This window comes from Crassostrea angulata, chromosome 6 (assembly GCF_025612915.1).
Source record: "Crassostrea angulata isolate pt1a10 chromosome 6, ASM2561291v2, whole genome shotgun sequence".
In the NCBI taxonomy this organism is placed as follows: domain Eukaryota; kingdom Metazoa; phylum Mollusca; class Bivalvia; order Ostreida; family Ostreidae; genus Magallana; species Magallana angulata.
The window spans coordinates 14,227,106-14,248,362 of record NC_069116.1 but is presented as its reverse complement, the minus strand read 5'-3'; the positions used below and the strand labels follow the sequence as shown (position 1 = coordinate 14,248,362).

General features: G+C 33.9%; 1 protein-coding gene across 1 annotated transcript; it reads left to right on the top strand.

Moving 5' to 3' along the window:
* The first annotated feature begins 909 nt into the window (after window positions 1-909).
* Window positions 910-14,256, top strand: LOC128186776 (neuronal acetylcholine receptor subunit alpha-7-like). Its single transcript, XM_052856669.1, has 6 exons — window positions 910-1,137; window positions 2,582-2,733; window positions 6,156-6,200; window positions 7,038-7,147; window positions 12,805-13,349; window positions 13,441-14,256. The coding sequence occupies exons 1-6, from the start codon at window positions 1,083-1,085 to the stop codon at window positions 13,899-13,901; spliced, it is 1,368 nt and encodes a 455-aa protein (XP_052712629.1). The 5' UTR covers window positions 910-1,082; the 3' UTR covers window positions 13,902-14,256.
* The last annotated feature ends 7,001 nt before the right edge of the window (window positions 14,257-21,257 follow it).

Sequence of the window (21,257 nt, the reverse complement as noted above, 5' to 3'; positions counted from 1 at the left end):
CACAATGCGGACTCCGGAACTCCACAATGTGGACTCAGGAACTCTACAATGTGGACTCAGGAACTCCAAAATGCGGACTCCAAAAATCTACAATGTGGACTCTGAAACTCCACCATGTGGACCCCAAAACTCCATAACGCAGACTCCAGAACTCCATAATGTGGACTCTGAAACTCTACAATGTAGACTTTTATAATCACAAAACCTTGACTTTGTGAAGATGTGTTCTTATCTATAAAAATAAGAATTCATTGCGTCTTTTTTCTCAAAAATTTTGTACCTGTTCCTCCTACTAATACACTGTATAAATCATTCCATGGAAAAAGGTGATCAAGTTGGTTGTTTTGAAATGTGAATGTCCTACTTACAAACTTACTACAATATTGAAATGAAAATATTTACTACTGAAGACTTTACAAAGAGATGGTCATCATGGAGTTGTCTCTTTCCTGTATAAATATTTAATCAACACATCAATGATGATGTAGCAGCTAATCTTCTTCTTTTTCTTGAGTTATTTGTACTGTGTGTATCTATATATCTATATAGGTGTATACCAATACATTGTATCAACTTGCTGTGTGTGAGAGTCTGTGAGAAAGTGGTGTTCTGTCTGTCTGTCTATATACTAAAAAAAAAAGTTGGTTGTTCAGAAAACAAAACACCATCCAACCGATGAATCAGCTGATAGATTAGCTGTATATTGTTATATAATGCATATAATTTGTAAATAATGCATTGCAATGACTAAACCTGAAGACAACAAGTGTGCTCAAATATTCAGAAAGCCGTTACGTGTTTCAAATTCAATATATACATAATATTAAACAGAGATGTGTCATTTCCTGCCCTCCGCTACAGCTGTCCAATTCTATGGCCATAATTCTCATGGAAATCGGGCCCGTTTCTCAAGCTGCATTACAAACATTCAAACGTTGTTTGAAATACATTTTCTTTCAATGTACCTAATTGGTATTTTTTTGTCATTGCTCTGAGGGGGAGAGATCTTAGCGCGCAATCGATTGGCGCGCGTAACGAGCCCTCCGATTTGACCAAACTTCTTATTTGTGTCGGTGTTCAAGATGTGGAGGGCTTATAGAGTGTGGAATCTAATCATAATTATCATTGGATACCATGGTAAGTAGAGAGCTTTAAATTATCTTTTAAGTTTAATGAATTGATTTTTCCCTTCACTTTGGACTACCTTTGAGAAATGATAAAGTAAATATTAATTCAATTTAAATGTTGATAAGTTAGAAAACCATGTCAACAGGTTATTATTTTTGCCCTCTATTGATTGGATATAAAATAATTGTTTATTATTTAATTAAACATTTATTTAAGTAGATTTAAATGGAAATCTCAATTTTAAACTTTTGGCTTAGTCTAGGTTTTAGTCGAGCGAAAGTCGAGTACTCAATGATTTAGTTGAAACTATGTCCTTTTCAAATCAAATAATGCTACTGTCACATAAACCTTATCTTAAACTCAAACAATTTAAAAGTAAAGCTAATGATAATGTGTAGTATATCTAAATTTGAGTAAAATAAATTGAAACGTAATTTATCTAAATATTCGTTATCAGATATCTTTGCTTTTCCTTTTTCTTGTGAGACTTGCAGATATTTAGGCTCAATATCATCTTAAGCAAATCAAATGTGACCTGTTCCATGTCAAGTTATTGTGCCATGCCTAACCAACAAATAAAGATTAATATTTATGAAAACAAATACGTTGAGATGATAATTAATAAAATCAAATTTTTGATTATATAAACATCTAATCCAATATATAAATGATTAGAAGAAACACAAATTGTTCCTCTCAGGTACATGTACATGCTATTCAAAACAATAATTTGATCTAAAAAAATCGGAAGAAATCAATTATTAGCGGTGAACATATAACCAGTGAAACAGAGTGTAACTTACAGATAAAAAATGCCGAGAAAAGTAAACTGTTATTTGCATTTGAAGCTCCAAAACTACAGCAGAGTGTAACTTACGGATCAAAATATGCCGAGAAAAGAAAAATTATAATTTACATTCGTAGCCCCAAAACTGCCGCTTTAATAAAATGTTATGAATTTTTTTCACTTTACAAGTAATTGACATCCATAGTTTCACATACTTTCTAAATTATTGCGTAATACTACCGTATATTTTAGTCAACATATTTATTAGTAATCTAAATTAGCTTCTAAATATCTTTCTGATGTTAAATTGTTTCTCTGTCGTGAAGGTGTAAAATGCGACATAAACATACTTTTATCTCGATATGAAAATCTAAAAATAATTGAGAGTATGTGTGCAAAGAAATAGGGAGACACAAAAAGAGAGAAATAAGTTTAAAAAATAAAACAACAGTGGAATTACAGTTAGCTGACAAATACATCATTTGTAGGGATAGGTGTTTTTTTCTTGGTCCCGACACTTTGCCTCCACCTGCCTCCTATGGCTCTCAGCAGAGGACTTAAATCGTTCTCCATTAGTGTTCATTATCAGAGAGCGCTAAAACTGAAATAGAATCAAATTGAAGTTGCAGCTCCTCCGTCTACTTCCGTTGTTTTGTATCTTTTCAGTCTGTTGGTGCTCGGGCTCCTCGTCTGATGACATCGTCAATCTTCACGACTCTCTGTTCAAGAATTACAAAAACAACGTCCGGCCCGTCAGGAACCAACACCACGCCGTCCACGTCAACATCTCGTTCAATATTATCATGATCCACGACCTGGTAAGGACTCGTACAGACAGGCAACAACATGATCTATCAATAACATGATACAGTACATGTTATATAGCATCATTGAACCATTTTCATACATATAGCATCATTGAACCATTTTCATACATATAGCATTGTTGAACCATTTTCATACCTATAGCATTATTGAACCATTAACATGCATATAGCATTGTTGAACCATTTTCATACATATAGCATTATTCAACCATTTTTATATTGCATGATTGAACCATTTTCATATTGCATTATTCAATCATTTTTATACATACCAATGGAGGGAAAGGATATACAAAGGGTAAATTACCTGGTTAGCATTATTAATTCATCGCTGAATTAAGCTGTTTTTGGATCTACTTATATGTCCATCGAGGTACTCTCGGGATCATTATGAGATCCCTCTGGTTTCTTAACATTGTACACATACTAATTTGTTTCTTATATTGGTTCACATCAAAATCAAGCAACCCTATGGGGCAAGCAATGCAATCATACTGCATATGGTTTACCGTTATGCTTGTATAAAAGGTCATTTCTTTCTTTATAGTGTCTCGTTTCATTGGTGAATGTAAAAAATTTCTGTGAAATATATTTAGAAATAAGGCACATGGTATGATGTGAGAGATGCTATCATATTGAATGTAATATTAAGCACTGGGTTTTGAAGTTAGTTAATGATTAAGGGAGTTCCAAAATATTGATACAAACAATTAACGGAAGAAAAAAAAACATTGAAAAGTTTTGTCTTTAATCAAAATGGGATGTACCTAAGTTGAAACTCGAGATATACATTTTTATTGAATATTATATATTTTTCCAAACTACAGATTACGTTAATTAATTGTATCCTTCATGACGGTCATTTCAGAGGAGTTCGGTTTCAGTACTTCCAGTACTTTGATTTGCTTCGATGAACGGGTCATTCAATAACAGTCATAGATGTCTGTACTGTACTATATATAGGCAACTTAAGATTTGTGTCAGCCAGAAACAATCACTCTAATAAAATCTTATTTCTCAACCAGTTAACTTGAGGACACCAATCTCTTACACTGCAGAGGCGAAATCATTCGATAAAGTGATATACGATTTCTTGGGATAGATTTTGTTATTTCAATTCCATTAAATATTGTTATTGCATTTGTTCATTCTTATACTTTGATCATATCCCAATTTGATCAGGATTTATTTTGTTTTATATGAAGGGGTGGAAAAAAGAAACTTAACAGAACTTTCTGTCATTTATTGTTATATGTGTGTAGATTTCTTCCATCTTTTTATTTTTAACCCATTCCTCACTCTCAAATTTTAACTGGGTAAAAAAGTAAATGAAATATAAAAACTGTCATTAATCTATATCTGTAAACAAAGCTCTCGTCTAAAGGAGGTACGCATAGCCTACCACAACCAGCCAGCCCTCTTAATAATGGTCAACGAAACAAAGCGTTAGACATGTATAAAAAAGAACGAATCTTATTGCAACTTTTCTTAAGTAGACATGAAACTATCACATTAGAAGATTATTGATTTTGACCCTTAAAAATCTACATGTATTTAAAAAACACTGGTTTACGTTTGTAATGAGTTCTTTTGGATTTTGTCGGCTGAATGAAAAATAAGACTTTGTAAAGAAATAAAAAAGTTTAATTTAAACAAAAATCAATAAACAGACCAAATCAATATCATCGCCCCCCTTTCACGCCACTCTCATTCGAAAATAACTTTAAAAAAATGATAATTCAATTAAACAAATGAACAAATATCTGATACTATCAACTGAATTCAAAATTAAATCACACTGTATCAGATAAAAAATGAAAGTTAACTATAAAATGTTGTTTAGAAGCTATTTCAACCACTAAAACTCTTGTTGAGAGAGAGAGAGAGAGAGAGAGAGAGAGAGAGAGAGAGAGATTTTAACTGATCTCGAGTGCTGAATGAAAATTATTGACCTCATTTTATAAAAGTCGGTATTTAGGTTTATTTCTAGTATCAAAAGTGTCAATTAATCTGATATTTTAGTACATTGCGTGCATGTTCTTTCGTTCGAAGTAAAAAGTGGTACCTATTACTGATTATTTTGATATAAAGCTGACATCAGTGACCATTACTACCAATATCCCAAAGTTTTTAACTTAAGATAATGGATAAAGGCGTCAATATTTGTCGATATCACCAATAACATTATTTTGATTTTTCAAGATTTATTTTTATAGATACAGATTTGGATCATAAGCAAGCATTTTTGTGGTCATGCGCAACTGATTGCTCCAGATTCAGGTTGTCATTAGAGATAACATTATATGAATATCATATCTCGAAAATATCCTGGAATAATGAATAGAGATCATGTTTGGATGAAATTTGTCTCTGGCTGAACACCTAAAGTTTCATTTTCTTTGTTTTCATAAATCTTGGCCCATATTTATGTCTTATAGGTATATACCCATCTCTAAAATATCAACAATAAGAAACCATGATTAAAGATTTATTTTATTCGCCATAAACGTATAATTCGTAAATAACCGTTAAGTTAAACTGGGGGTAAAGGAACTGACTGCGCTAAAAACAGAAATTCATTATAAGTGTTCTCGCTGTAACAATCTTTTACTGAATTTTAACATATTAAATTTTTGTATGCACATGTATATATGAAAAATGACGCTAGCTTTATATGTGTTTTCATCCGATCCTGTTCTTAAAACAAAACAAATATTGGTTCTAAAGAGAAATGTTGAAAATTCTTCTATATTTGTATTTTTAGGTTGAATTGTTACTAATAGCAAGGTGTCATTCCTCTAACGTTGCATGACGTCAATTTGATTCAATCTGTGCTACATTTTTGCTTTTCTACAATATGCTATAATTGTTGAAAAGAAAAAGAAAACCATTCGCTAAAAGCTTATATATGTTAACAAAATGGTGACATTTTTATATTTTGAATTTGAATTCGTAACGGTATTTTCTGTCAAATAACACGTTATGTCACTAGTAACGACTTCCGGATACTTTTTGCGGTAAATGTTAGCATGGACAACTAAGAAATATCTACAACATTGTTCGGTGTAATGTCTTTCTCACGCGTTGCATCAAATTGGTTCTAGCCATCTTCCCAAACCTTAAGAGATCAATTGAAGAGAAGTTTGCAACTAATAACCCCATAGAAGCTTTGCAAGGAATGTATATTAGCGAGCAGTCCCCTTGGCCCAATACAGACAAGCCTATCTATTCCCCTTTCATTGTTTGACAGCAAAAAATCTTTTTCTTTATGACTGAGATGCTATGATTGAGGATGTAATTGCATTAACCTCGCCGCTCTCATTCATAGCCGGTAACCCTCGGCGACCATATTCTGGACTCGGGAACTTTAACGCCGACATGCATGATATTCCTTTCATTGCTTCTATTTTCAGGATCTGAAGAATCAAGTATTGACGACAAACGCCTGGCTAAGAATTGTACGTAAGATTGTTTTGTTCTTAATCATTTGTACACCAGTTTTTTACATTCATTTTTGGAAATTGGGAGGGGGTAAATATCAACAAAAAAACAACAACAACAAACAAACAACCAGGCATACAATTGAGGGTTCACTGTAACTGTTTATGTTAGTGGTAAATGTAATATGTCTTATGTAATTTAAAAGTCAGGCTTGAAATAATTACCAATGTTATTACATGAAAAATAAATTGCATTACTTTTATTTATGTTGCAAATAACTGTAAATATCAAATATACACGTTAAAATTGAACTCTTCTGTGTGCTATTTATTGAAAATTCTTCAAGACAATGTTTGTTATATGACTAGTTAGAATTTCATATAAATAAGCCCTCGAGAATTATATCGTGCAAGCTGTTTCCACAATGTCCCCAGCAACACATATGAAGGAAGAGGCAATTTTTTTCCTAGACATGCGAGAAAAAGACCCTAATTTCCAAAAGACACATTGTTTTTCGATCATTATTGTTGATCTCAACGGAGAATATACCATCTACACTTTACATCTTTGATTTAAATTGACCAGATATGTCATTACACTACAAACGGTATTATTTCTTCTACATGCACTAGACTTTAAGGGTCTGGAAATAAAATTGAAATAAATGCTGGAAACAACAGATGCTTGCTTTTTAAACCGAAAAGTGTGCACTGAATAGAGCAATAAAAGGGTATTGCTCGTCAAAAACTAATTTGGTGATTTCTAGAAGACAGAATCCCAAAGGTGAACTTTTCTGGATCGAATAATACTCTTCCAGTTTTACAATTATATAACTATTACAATATCTCTTTCAGGCGTGGAGAGATGAATTCTTGACTTGGAATGCCTCTGATTTCCATAATGTCACAGAAATTCTGGTGTCCAGGGGTGAAGTCTGGACTCCCGACCTTCTCGTAGAAAATACGTGAGTAACGGAAAACTTATTGAAATAAAAACATTGATCGTTTACCATGCCCTATAGTAAAATGTTTAGATATCATGATTATAACAATATTGGTTATTTCATAAGATAAGAGGCAAAACAAAAATCCCACCAAAAAAAACCCCAACAAACAAAAAACCTCAAAAAATAACAAAACAAACAAAAACATAAACAAAAGCATTTTTTCTCAAGTACTAGTATTCTATCGAACCAAACTATCGTGCATGTCAAGTGAAGAGTTAACCACTCCAAGACGTTGGCTTCTGGATTCTTTTTTGGAATGTTCCCAAAAATGGTATGAATTATGTATCGACCTAAAGAAATACAGTACACACAATTGACATAGCATTACCATCAATGATTCTTGAATTCTGTTTTATATCAGAATCTGGGTCGTATATCTCTCTGATTTATCTGGCCGCGATGATGTGCGTTTGAGTTATAAAGCCATTATCAATTCAAGATAGGATTATTTATCTTATTGTTTTCATTATTTTTCATAATTGTCTTAGATTCTTATTTTCAGTTGACAAGAACGATTGCTATCATCGTTTTGTTAATCCTACAGATAACCGGTAAAGCTACAAAAAATTCCATTTCGTGATCTCTCATTCTGATCACCAATTCTACATCATAATAATTAAGTTTGCCATACGGTAAATCCTAGATCCCTGGCAAGTAATCACGGGCTGGTCCCACTGTTCAAAGAGAAAAACAAGATCCTCTCTCTTTCTCCAATTGCCTCATGTATGTGAGAGATCACGAATCTTTTTAATTAAAGGTTTGGCACACAAACGTATTCGGTGACAAAGCAGTACGCCCATTGTTTACATCTAACAAGTAACCCATGTTCTGTGTTGGTGTGCTGACGGTGGCAGTGAGGCGCAATTCTATGAGGTTTCTTTTCACGCATGAGTGACGCCCCCTGATTCGCCGTGTTCGAGTCGTTACCTTATCCCTAGCGCTATAACAGCTAATAACTCGACTTCATTCAATTCAAGAACGGGAATCTCGACAATTTCAGGGGAAATAGGAAAAATCAGTGAGTTTCGCATGACCAATGATTCTTTTCTTTGTTCAGAGCCGATAATTACAGAGTATCATAGCAACACCAGTGATTTCATTTACATGCATGGATGGGCATGTCTTGTACATAGAGCTAGTTATGTGGCAGGTCATTTAAGGATTCCATCTTGATATGTATAGAGAGAAAACAAAGCTGATTTCTATATGTGTCTTTTTAAAAATATGTTATGTATTCAGAATGTACAGGGTGTCCCAGAATATCTGATACCATTTATGATTCATATAAATTAATGTTTGACTCAAATAAAAAGTAAGAGTTTAATTTTCCCACCAAAAATTTTATGAGAAAACATGCCTTTTATCGAATTATGATGTTACAAAATTGCAACATATTTCTTTGGTTGAATTGAGTTTTATTCGAAATGAATCTAACAAGAGATCTAGAGCAGGCATCCTTCATTTTAAAACTGCTTTTCCAACACAGACTCCAGATATAGTTGTACGAATTATGAAATAAGAAGACCCTGGGGAAAAACATCTCAACAAGCAAAAGATTCTTTAAATAGTAAAAAGATTTGAGAAAATTGGATCTGTACAGAGGTTGTTGTGATGAATATTACTCAACAAATTGTCGTTGACATTGGTAAAAGGGACGTCATTTTGACGCACTACCTTATTTGTTGTGTTTTTAAAAACAATGCTCAATTTGTCAAAAACTAATGAATGTTTGTGAGGTTTTTTTTTAGTTTAAATTTTAATCATATACAGTTATAGTAATGCATTTGCTGTTTTGCTAGATGAATTTAATCAAAAGTTATATAAAGAGTAAATGGTATCAGATATTCTGGGACACCCTGTACAACTGCTAATTCAAATGAACGTTAAAATTAACTCCTTAAAAAAGAAACCTATAAGTACACTACAGCAATAATCTTTATAATTTGTGTTCCAGTAAATGTAAAATTAATCAATATAAGTTATTCTTACATGAGTTAGACAATATAAAATCTATGATTAATTTAAACAAATATTGCGAATGAATGAATTGTAAACTGGTAGAATTGATTTTTTCTTTTTGATCTAGAAATACCATTTACCATAATCGGGGTCATTAATGTGAATGTATGGAATGGTAAATTATAGTACGATATAAAAAGCGTTTTTGATTGATAGATACAAAATTGTATGGTAGAACAATAAACGAATAAATGTATATGATGATTGAAATTCTATTTATCAGATTTGTGTCATTAAACTGTACGATTTGTGGATTCATGTGAAAAGTGAGAAAGTTGTTTGCTGTATTTTAAATAAGATGATACATGGTATATGTATGTGTATCGATTCAAATCTTAATAAAAACTTTACTTAACGGGACATGCTACATATGAATACTAGAAATAAACCCCAACAAAATAGTATTTCGTTAGTAGTCAGATGTTTTCTAGGTCTCACCGATTTATTAGTTACACTAAACTTTTATTTTAACAAATCTTGAAAAAAATAGAGCTCTAAACAGTTATCATATTCATATTATAAAAGAAGTTCGCGTAAACATTATTTTTCTTACATGTTGAAATAACTAATTTTGAAAATTGTTCATAGCATTGGAGTCTTTCGGGATAAAACTTTGTGTCAGATCGATAACATTTTATTTCTTTTAGCAGCCCTCGTCACGTTTTGTAAAATTCATTTCAGTTTTCAATTAGAGTATGACCGTAGAGTGTGCTAAAACGCTAAAAGCATTGCTGTTTTCTCTATGAAAGCAAAACTGTTTACTTACTGGATGCCAACAGAAACTTTTTAATGAAGTAAACTCCAAATTAAACAATAAAGTCAATGTAAAATGCACTTTTCAGTATAGGTCATCGTGGTGACTATTCGTACATTTGCTAAACGATCTTTTAGAAATCTATTCAGAGGGGGAGACAGGAAGATAATCTTGTTAACAAGTATTTGTTATGTAATATATTGTGTTTTCAATTTTAAAAAGGTTCAAGTTGAATATGTATGATCTGGCTTTATGATATTACAACACGCTACATGCATCATCATCTATTAATCGCATCTTTACAATGTTTTTTTATTATAGTATAGCGGCATATTACCGGGAGTATACTCCATCTTACAAGAATTCTAGTAGTCACTATTGCGACAGTGTGCTTCTATAAGAAGAGATAGCATTTTATGTGTGTTGATGGTGGCTTTTGTGTTCGTACAATATAGCAAGGTTTCCAATTTGATATTGAAATAACATTTAAAAAAGAGTAGTTCTGCGGGTGCATGCATACCCATCTCGGGTTTTACTTATTATGATATATTGACAATGTTTTACAAACTCGAGACGACCACTAAATCATTTAATATTTATTCGTTTGATGAGATATCGGCGCTTCTGATTGGTAGAAAAATTTCTTTGATACTGTGGTTTCATTAATATTCAAGGGTATCAATTTTCGTGGATAAAGTGAAAATCACAGTTTCAAGGATACGTAAATATGTGGCCAATGACCCTATCAATACAAAATGTTAATAGAAATTGCATTTCAATGAACATTTAATTTCATGGATCATCTTAATAACGAAATCCACGAAAATTGGTATTCAACGAATATTGATGAAACCACAGTACCTGCATCAATAAAATTTTTGCCGGATCTACTTTTCTCAACTCTATTTATAGAACGGGAATTTCCGGGATAAACACAGTCAACAAAATGTAAAGTTGTGTCTGTTTAGTTGTCAGGCTGTCAGCAAACAAAATACAACTTTATAAATGTAAAAATTGAAAGTTTAACCTTCAAAAATAAACAATACACATTATTTAATTCACGAAATAGAAAATTAAGCGTCTTTTCACGATTTCGTCTGCTTGAGATCTACGATCAACATATACGACGAAGCTGGCTGTTCCTGAGACTTCCAATTCTAGGAATGATAACGAGCATATAGGCATATACACTTTCACGGTAACACTGCAGTTCAAACTTGGTAACGATGAGTTTAAGATTAACATACTTACACTTACGTCATCAGAATAAGCATCGTAAAACTTGTTCAAGCTATGGGTAGTGCATCAAGTGAACTCTTTCGGCGCATTCCATAGTCTTTCGAATTAACATGGTATCTATATTATTGGTCAATTGCAGGTATAGTTTGAAAGAGACTAACACGGTTTGCTCTAACTTTTTACATTATACTTTAAGTAAATTGAAGAAATACATTTTTTAGAGTTTTTAAAAGAGATTAAAAAGGTTAAAAAGGTTTGCACTATCTTGATTTTAGAGGTCAACTTGCTCCGTCTAAAAGTGTATGGTCACGTCAATAACTCAATAGCGCACTTCACTCAATTCTACATTAAATGGGTTTTTTAAAACCCCTGTCCTTGGGGCTATGAAATTTTTAATTATCGTATAGCTCCCTAATAATCATCAGTATATACATGTATACTTAATATGTTTGCTTGATGGCTAGCGTAGGGGATATTTTGGGAACTTTATACTATATGACCAGTATAACCCCATCCTAATACCGAAATCCCGATGCTTGAATCATCAAGAAAGAAGATGGTGGGGGGGGGGGGGGGATAAGATAGCGCAAATGCCCATTCGATTCAGTCGTGAAAAACCAATTTTAAATTTATTTTTTCCCAATTAAATCCATTCAAACATATTGTAATACAATTTTGCAAAAGCGCAATTTCTAACTATATTCAGTTTTAAATATATTAAACAAATGATACAAAAAAATATTGCATTAAATTATGGTGTTATCGAACCCATAAAATAAAAACCCTAGATAAATAAGGTTAGTTTTTTTCAGGTGCGCTTAGTCTAACCACTGAGCCATTTCTGACACAAGAAAGTAGGCTGTTTAAATACTATGTGTGACTTTGACCATGAATTTCAGACTTGTATTGTTTTTTCAAAACGTTCAATTGGTGGGCTACAAAATGATATTTTTATTGTATAGTGGGTCATCTCTCCACGTTTTTTTTTTGTTATTGATTGAAATTTGTTTGTTTTCCATTAGACTTTATTTACTAGACTATGAGAAAAATATGGAGCACAGACCTACTCTCTGAAAGAAAATGCCTTGAACTCTTAAGAAATGACACTATTTGCAGGTTTTGATACGTATACGCCTGTTTGAGTCAACATATTCCAAGTATTGAACATATTTACAGGTTACAAATCAATGAATGTTAAATACATTTATATATTGTTTTAAATGATTTTTAAAAACAAATATCAGATTTATTGATATTTTAATTTTTCAGTAGCTTGTCCGACCGTGTATTGGCATTTTACACACCTTATCCACCCATCTTCTTTATAATTAATTTGTAATTTTAAGGCTCTTCAGGAGTAGGGATCATGGCATTTTCAACCTATGAATCTTTCCTTGCACATGTTTTATACCACACTTGGTCAAGTTTGTGTCTTAGATTTTTTAAGAAGAATGTAATCTACATCATAATTTACCAAAAACGTAGTCAAAAACTTAGAAGGGGGGGGGGGATAGTTGTTGTTAATTTTGTATAATGTCATTGTCATTTTAATAATCTATGTTTTTCAAGAACAACAGAAATAAATTGGATAAATCTTTTCCAGAGCTTTTGGTTACCGAGAACTTGGAATCGACAAGATGTTACTAAATTTAGATCACGAGGGGCAAATAATATGGGAGCCCGGACTTATCACGCAAACAATATGTGAAGTGAATATAGCAAAGTATCCATTCGACAGTCAACATTGTTCGATTCGTGTGATGTCTTGGATGCACACCAACCGTTCCCTACAAGTGTCTGTAGCCAGCAACTCCATAGATACGACGAACTATTACCCTAACGGAGAGTGGGATCTTGTTAACACGTGCGTCAGGGCGTTTTCCCCAGAGGACGGAAGCTACAACGTTGGAGAGATCCTTCCAGGCGCCGAGGCTATCATAGAATTAAGGAGACGTCCCGTATACTATATTATCTCCACTATTCTCCCTATCTCGATGCTGTCACTGCTGAACGTTTTGGTGTTCATGCTTCCGACCAATACAGGGGAGAAGATGACACTAGCTGTGACTGTATTGTTGTCTTTCACTGTCTTTATGAGTGTCGTCAATGAAGTTATGCCCAAAACTTCCAACAGTGTTTCCATCCTAGGTAACGTTTGAATGTTTTTTTCACGACTTCTATTCAAATATTGATCAAAATTTAAGTTGCTCAAACTTTATTTCGTCCATTTTCTCTTCAGCTGTCTATCTGACTATCCTGTTGACCATGAGTGGACTGTCCGTGGCATCTACGGTACTGGTCCTACACTTTCATCATCACGCTGATATGAACGCATCACCGAGTCACCTGATGAACGATGTTCGAAATTCCCGCGTTTACAAGACACAACGATCCCATAGCATCAACAACAATAGATGTCGCAAAGGGTCGGGAATAGGGAAGAGTGAAGCCATACCTTCCACGGAAAAACTGCTGGAAGATTATATGGAAGTTGAAGATTCCGAGGACCAAGCCAGGTCAGAGATCAATGTCTGTTGTCGCAAACTTCGAACAAAGTTGGAAAATTGGCAAAAGCGCCGGAAACGTCGAGTTCTTGGAAGAGAATTCGCTGAGAAGCTGGATAGAGCGCTCTTCTGTACGGTGACAGTGCTGACTTTGGGTTCTACTGTTATTGTGATGATTTTGTTGATCTATTGGTAATGATCGACTAATGATCGACTATCGCCAATCTTGGTGTTTTGTTCACTTTATATTGGAGAAACTTTGCGAAAGAAATTCAAGTGTTCTTTATTTGACAGAAGTCATTTAATATTCAAATTCCAGTCAATATACATATGTACCCACACTTTCTATAAACATAATTCAGGTAAATTGTGGTTACCTTGTCTGCCAATCTATCTACTTCTCTATCTGTCTGTCTGTCTGTCCGTCCGTCCGCCTACCAGTCTGTCGCATCATTTTGTTCCTTCCATACTTGTAAGTTGTAGCTGAATCGTCTTTGGAATATAGTTGCATACATCTTTATGTATAAAATTAAAAGCTCTCAGAAATTATATGTGTGAGCCATTTAAGACTGAATATTGTCCTTAGCTAAGAATCTCTTGTGTTTTTTTTTTAACAACAGAAACTGAATCTTCATGGGAACCACTAGCATGAGTGGGTTTTAATTATTGCAGTGATGTTTCGGAATTCTCGTCTGCACCGTTGGAGCTAATTATGGAACGAAATAACGATTTTCTACGGATTATTGTTCCAAGAACTTTTCTTACATTCCAGACAGTAGCAATGTAATTACATTTTGCATACGGTTGCTAAATTAATTGAAATATGATTCTTGACGTTTTGAACAGGTAGTCAAATTAAGTATGAGAGACTTTAGGGATACTCTCTGTTCACTAAAAAACATGGTGGCTCCAATTTATATAATGTTCGATTTACAAAAAAAGAAGGACAATTTTATTGCACCCCCCCAAAAAAAAATGAATCAAAGTAGTGAAATTACTCATGTGAGTTGAACTTGCATAAATTCATTTTCATTAGTGTGTTTGTAGTTGTACAATGTACGTTAATAACTAGACAACAATGAGATGGTCACCATCTCAAAGGGTCCTGCTTAAATAATGGACAATAGAATGAAAAGAATTTCAAAGAACTTTGCTTTGACATTGGCCCATAAGTTAAGACATTTTCCAGCTGGCTAAGAGCGTTTCTTTACAAATGAAGATACTGTTCGAGACGATTCAATAAAACACATAGATATAGCCGACACTAGGGACCATTTTCCACAAATGATTCACTTATATTGCCTGAGAAAGCATCGTAGCAATGTGTTTTTAAAACAAAAATAATTTGGCTGATCACATGGATTTAAATAAACATGTGCAGCATACTGACAAACGTGCTGATACAGCTCATCTCCATTTTTCTAAATGAAATCTACATCTCCTGAAGTCCATTCCAGAAGTTCCTTAAAATTGAAATACTTGTACAAAATACTGATGAGTGCATTTGAAACACACTGCCTTCCTCGACTCCATTCTGGAAATATATTAGAACCTTGGTGAAAATTACCAACCACACTTTTTTCAACATCAGTGCAACCACAAGCACGTTTTTGGTTTTTCTTCCTTTCATTAGATCAAGAAGGTGATATATATATGGCATATTGGTTTCAATTTTAAAATTCCCTCATAATAAGTTGATACACTGAACATGCACATATCAATACGCCCTTTCCTTTTCTTGATGTATGTTAGAAAAATAACTGTTCTAGTCCCATGTCCTTGATTTGCATTAAATTCCTCTCTTTTGAACGTTCATCCCCAGAATGTCCATCTCTTTGTTTGTACCATTTACCATTGGATGATCAACTCTACGATTTAATCTCAATAACCAACTCTACGATTTAATCTCAATGATCAACTCTACGATTTAATCTCGATGATCAATACTCTATGATTATTACCGTCTTCCTTGGAAGACGGTATAAAGAGTTGAAATAATTTACAGTCTCCGGGTTGTTCACTTCCTTTCCTTTGTGATTGGTAGATAATACATGATGTGAAAATTTACATTTATTTCATTGGTTGAAATACTGTTCGGCGCAAGGGAGATAATTTTCTGATGATCTTTTTCATGTACGACTTAACAAATTTCGTAGATTTCAAATCTTAAAAAGTGAGAAAACGAAAAAGCAATACAAAATTGCTATGAATGAAATTCAGCCTTTGGTTTTCAGGTCAAACTAGTTTAAAGTAACATTCTATAATATCTATTGAAATTATTTGTTTTTCTTTTAGCATTGTTTATTCAAATATTTATACAAAATAAAAAAAATTGATGCGGTATGCCTAATATCGGTAAAGTTATTTGCACCTTAGATAGATAAATGCAGTGGGATAACTTTGATTTTATAGAAATAATACGAGTCTAATACGAAAGCCGAATAGGGCCACATAAAAAAAATATTTTTTTATCTCGTAATTACGAGAAAAGATTTCGTTATTACGAGTTAATTATCTCGTTATTACGAGAAAAGATCTCGTAATAACTAAAAAGGATCTCGTTATTACGAGTTAATTATCTCGTTATTACGAGAAAAGATTTCGTTATTACGAGTTAATTATCTCGTTATTACGAGAAAAGATCTCGTAATAACTAGAAAAGATCTCGTTATTACGAGTTAATTATCTCGTTATTACGAGAAAAGATTTCGTTATTACGAGATAATTTTCTCGTTATTACGAGAAAAGATCTATATAAAATGGTGCGTTTCTGAAAAGGATTCGACTGGATCACACTTTCAGTCTATCTTTTTCATGCCAGAAACGTTGATTAAATTTTGAATAAATATTTAAAAATAACAACGATCATTATTCATTAATTTCTACATATCAAAATGATTGGATTTGACATTTTATCTGATATCAATAAAAGGAAAGAACTTCATGTAATTTTTCTATTCAACTTATATATATTACAATCCCACTCCGAAGTAAATACCAGGTAGTCCTATAGTCGTAAAAACACAATTTTATTAGTTACAGATAACTTTAATGACTATATAGTTTCAGTCATGGATATGGATATACAGGATTTACCCGAAGATAATTGATTTTGTATATTAACATTTTGGAGAAAACAAATTACACGTATCGTTCTTAATTATTGACAAATAGTTCAATGAATTTATTAATCAATTTGCTTTGCTAATTTTTCCAAAATTTCTTTAAAACTGCTTGGTCCGATTTTATATCAAATTATGCGTTTTAAACGATGATTATGCAAAGTAAGTGTATATTAATAGACATTGCAGTAATTCATACACTTTACATAAAAAGAATAGAATGAATTTATCAATCAATCTGCTTTGCTAATTTTTCCAAAATTTCTTTAAAACTGCTTGGTCCGATTTTATATCAAATTATGCGTTTTAAACGATGATTATGCAAAGTAAGTGTATATTAATAGACATTGCAGTAATTCATACACTTTACATAAAAAGAATAGAATAATGAAACGCGCCATTTTAAAAACAGATCTTTTCTCGTAATAACGAGATAATTAACTCGTAATAACGAGATCTTTTCTCGTAATTACTAGATAATTAACTCGTAATTACGAGATTATTAACTCGTAATTACGAGATCTTTTCTCGTAATAACGAGATATTAACTCGTAATTACGAGATAATTAACTCGTAATAACGAGAAATTTTCTCGTAATAACGAGATAATTAACTCGTAATAACGAGATCTTTTCTCGTAATTACGAGATAAAAATATTTTTTTAAGTGGCCCTATTCGTCTTTCGTAAGTCTACGACCCTACCTAAGATCTCTTTTACCCTATAGTCGATCTCAACTTACAAGCTCGGGAACGACACATGACATGGAATGTTCCACTCGCCATGCTATGTAGAGGAAGGTGACATTTATATAAAAAGAATTGAACTGTCTTTGATAACTAATTTCTGTTTAGGGTTTGTTCTAAAGACGGTAAGCTTTTTTTAAATAATCAATGTTAATTTTTTCATCTCCATGTTTTTCAACTCTTGATAAGTTCTTTATTTATTGAAATTAGTTCAACCATACTTGCATTTGTCGTAAAAAGCAAAACTGAGTAAGATTTCTAGTATATAAGGGGTTTTAAATCAACTTTTTTTTTATTTCACGGAACAAAAACCTGCCAACTCATAAAACGTTGCCTCTTACACCCTGCAGCACAATGATTTCACAGATCACTACCATGTACAGTCATACTATTGCACAAATTAATAAATACCTATGGTGTTCCGATGGGGCCACTTCGACCTTCGCACTTTCGCCTTTAGGTCGAGGTACGAGAGTGCGAAGTTGCGACGGCGAAAGTGCGAGAGTGCGACGGCGAAGGAGCGAAAGTGCGAAGATGCGACGGCGAAGCGCGAAGTTGCGACGGCGAGAGTGCGAAGTTGCGAAGGCGAAGAAGCGATACTACTATCGCACTCTCGACATCGCAACTTCGCACTCTCGCCTTCACATCTTCGCACTTTCGCCTTCGCCTTTTTATAATTATGGAGCTCTCTATCGTTTAAAGACAATTTTAACTGTATAAAAGGACATCTTAGGCAGACGATGGACTTTTTAGAAATTATTTTCAACAGCCTGCGCAGATCCATAACTTTTTCTAGGGGGTGGGGTGGATAAATAATTATATTTGTCGGGGGTGGGGGAGGGTTCCGAGACATATTTTGGAGATTTTATTATATATAATTAATAAAATTAAATTTTCCGGGGGGATGAGATCCGGACCTTCTCTCTCCCTTTACTGCATGTGTGAAGTTATTAGTATTGAATTTTCCGGGGGGGGGGGGGGGCTCTACTCCTCTAGTTCCATACATCAGCAAGGAGTGTCGCATAATGAAATTAGAATGTTACTGTGTTTGATCTACGGTAAACAGACAGCTGGTAAGTGACAGGAGTCTGGAAGTGCATATGTATACATTATGGCGGACCTTACATTTTATATGGAGTATATAACAATTATTTATAAACATTCATAGTAAGCACAATGGCTTAGCGCATGCGTACCAATGATATCATGGATTAATCGGAAAACCTTTGCGAGTACGGTGCCTGCATCAAATTCTATGTAATAGACCGAGACTTTCTGAATGCTATCAAAAAAGGCGAAGGCGAAAGTGCGAAAGTGCGAAGGCGAGAGTGCGAAGTTGCGAAGGCGAGGGAGCGATAGTAGTATCGCTCCTTCGCCTTCGCACTTTCGCCTTCGCATCTTCGCGCTTCGCCGTCGCATCTTCGCACTTTCGCTCCTTCGCCGTCGCACTCTCGCACTTTCGCCTTCGCAACTTCGCACTCTCGCATCTTCGACCTAAAGGCGAAAGTGCGAAGGTCGAAGTGGCCCATCGGAACACCATACATATGCACTTCCAGACTCCTGTCACTTACCAGCTGTCTGTTTACCGTAGATCAAACACAGTAACATTCTAATTTCATTATGCGACAATCCTTGCTGATGTATGGATCTAGAGGTGGAGAGCCCCCCCCCCCCCGGAAAATTCAATACTAATAACTTCACACATGCAGTAAAGGGAGAGAGAAGGTCCGGATCTCATCCCCCGGAAAATTTAATTTGATTAATTATATATAATAAAATCTCCAAAATATGTCTCGGAACCCCCCCCCCCCCCCCCGACAAATATAATTATTTATCCACCCCACCCCCTAGAAAAAGTTATGGATCTGCGCAGGCTGTTGAAAATAATTTCTAAAAAGTCCATCGTCTGCCTCAGATGTCCTTTTATACAGCTAAAATTGTCTTTAAACGATAGAGAGCTCCATAATTATAAAAAGGCGAAGGCGAAAGTGCGAAGATGCGAAGGCGAGAGTGCGAAGTTGCGATGGCGAGAGTGCGACAGTAGTATCGCTTCTTCGCCGTCGCAACTTCGCACTCTCGCCGTCGCAACTTCGCACTTCGCCGTCGCATCTTCGCACTTTCTCTCCTTCGCCGTCGCACTCTCGCACTTTCGCCGTCGCAACTTCGCACTCTCGTACCTCGACCTAAAGGCGAAAATGCGAAGGTCGAAGTGGCCCCATCGGAACACCATACAAAACACACTAAATATGAAACACACAAATCACGACAAAAGTCTTTTTTTCAGGTTCATTCTAAAATATTCAAATAACAGATTCTTATATCATAGACATAAACGTAATCAGACGATTTTATATTGGCCTTATTGTACCTAAACCACAAAACGAAAACACGTGAACATCGAACATATCGGCTTGCACATATATATATACAGATCTAATCTAACGGAATTGCTGACTTTCTGGTGAAAATACGAATTCGTGCAGTAAAACGTTGTTTCAGCATTTACCTTGACTTTGATAGGATTTGACAAAAACCTGATTTTCTTTTCTTCTCCTATAATCAGTTTTCTGCGATCATCTTTAAATGTAACAAAACTTGATGACTCTATCGTATATGAATATTTTAGTGTACGAAAAGTAAAACCGATGAATTTTCACACGAAGACTTGTGAGGTATTCGTATACAAATTGTTCCAATATACTCAAAGTATCTATTAATTAAAAGATATTAAACAAACAATGAACTATTTTTCATTACACTCAACACATTGCAAAGCTTTCGCGCCAACGTGGTTTTTTTTATACGTCTCTGACAAATTCAAGATAGGAATGGTGAGAGGATATCAAAAATAAGAATAAAACGCTGCAAGATGAATTTTAAGGTGGAATGCTACACCAAAATTTTATTTTATGGATCGTTAGAGAATCATTTCTGTAGCAAGATTACGTTGTTCATAGAAGGATATATGCCCTAAAAAAATTTATGCGAATTTTTTTGTATTTTTTACGAAAAAGTATAGAAAATCTATTTTGGTTGCAAGTAACGCACTGTAGAGTTTAAAATTTGATGTGAATAAATTTATAATATAAATATCTAATAAATCGTGTCCAGTAATGTCAATAAGACGTTTTATTTTTTTAATAAAAAAAAATATTTCTGAAAATAAAAAACTTCTTTTGATAATATTTTTCAAACCTATGGATAAAATTTTTCTAAAGAAGTGTGTTCTCTGGAAAGGAAATGTAAGGCAACCATTTTCAAAAAAGAAATTGAATCAAATATTGACGAAATTTTAGAGATATTGCAAATTTTCAACATTGAAATTAGGAGAACAATTACAAATTCAACATATTTCTTGTCTGCAAATGAAGAAATATTGTTGATTTTCAATTTTTTGCAATTTAGATTGGGATCAGTTTGTTTCTAATTTACAACATGACAAATTTACCGGGTGGCAGTAAGTACAAAATTTACAACATGACAACTAGTTGTGGCCTCTCAATGTAGTCCCAGTTGGTATGGCCACCAGACCCCTCACAATGCGGAACATCATGATGGCTCGATCCGCAGATCTTCTCTCTTGGAGTGTTGGCCATTGCAGTTGTTGTAGCATGGTGGTAACGCTACTGGTGCGATGGAAGTCACCAGTCACAAACCTGGCCGCTCTCCGTTGTACCATCTCCAG

What these genes read in the sequence shown, in the direction of transcription:
- LOC128186776 (XM_052856669.1), top strand. Translation starts at nt 1,083, where the DNA reads ATGTGGAGGGCTTATAGAGTGTGGAATCTAATCATAATTATCATTGGA. An exon ending in AATTATCATTGGATACCATG is followed by an intron (nt 1,138 to 2,581) that starts GTAAGTAGAGAG and finishes GTATCTTTTCAG; the next exon opens with TCTGTTGGTGCTCGGGCTCC. An exon ending in TTATCATGATCCACGACCTG is followed by an intron (nt 2,734 to 6,155) that starts GTAAGGACTCGT and finishes TTCTATTTTCAG; the next exon opens with GATCTGAAGAATCAAGTATT.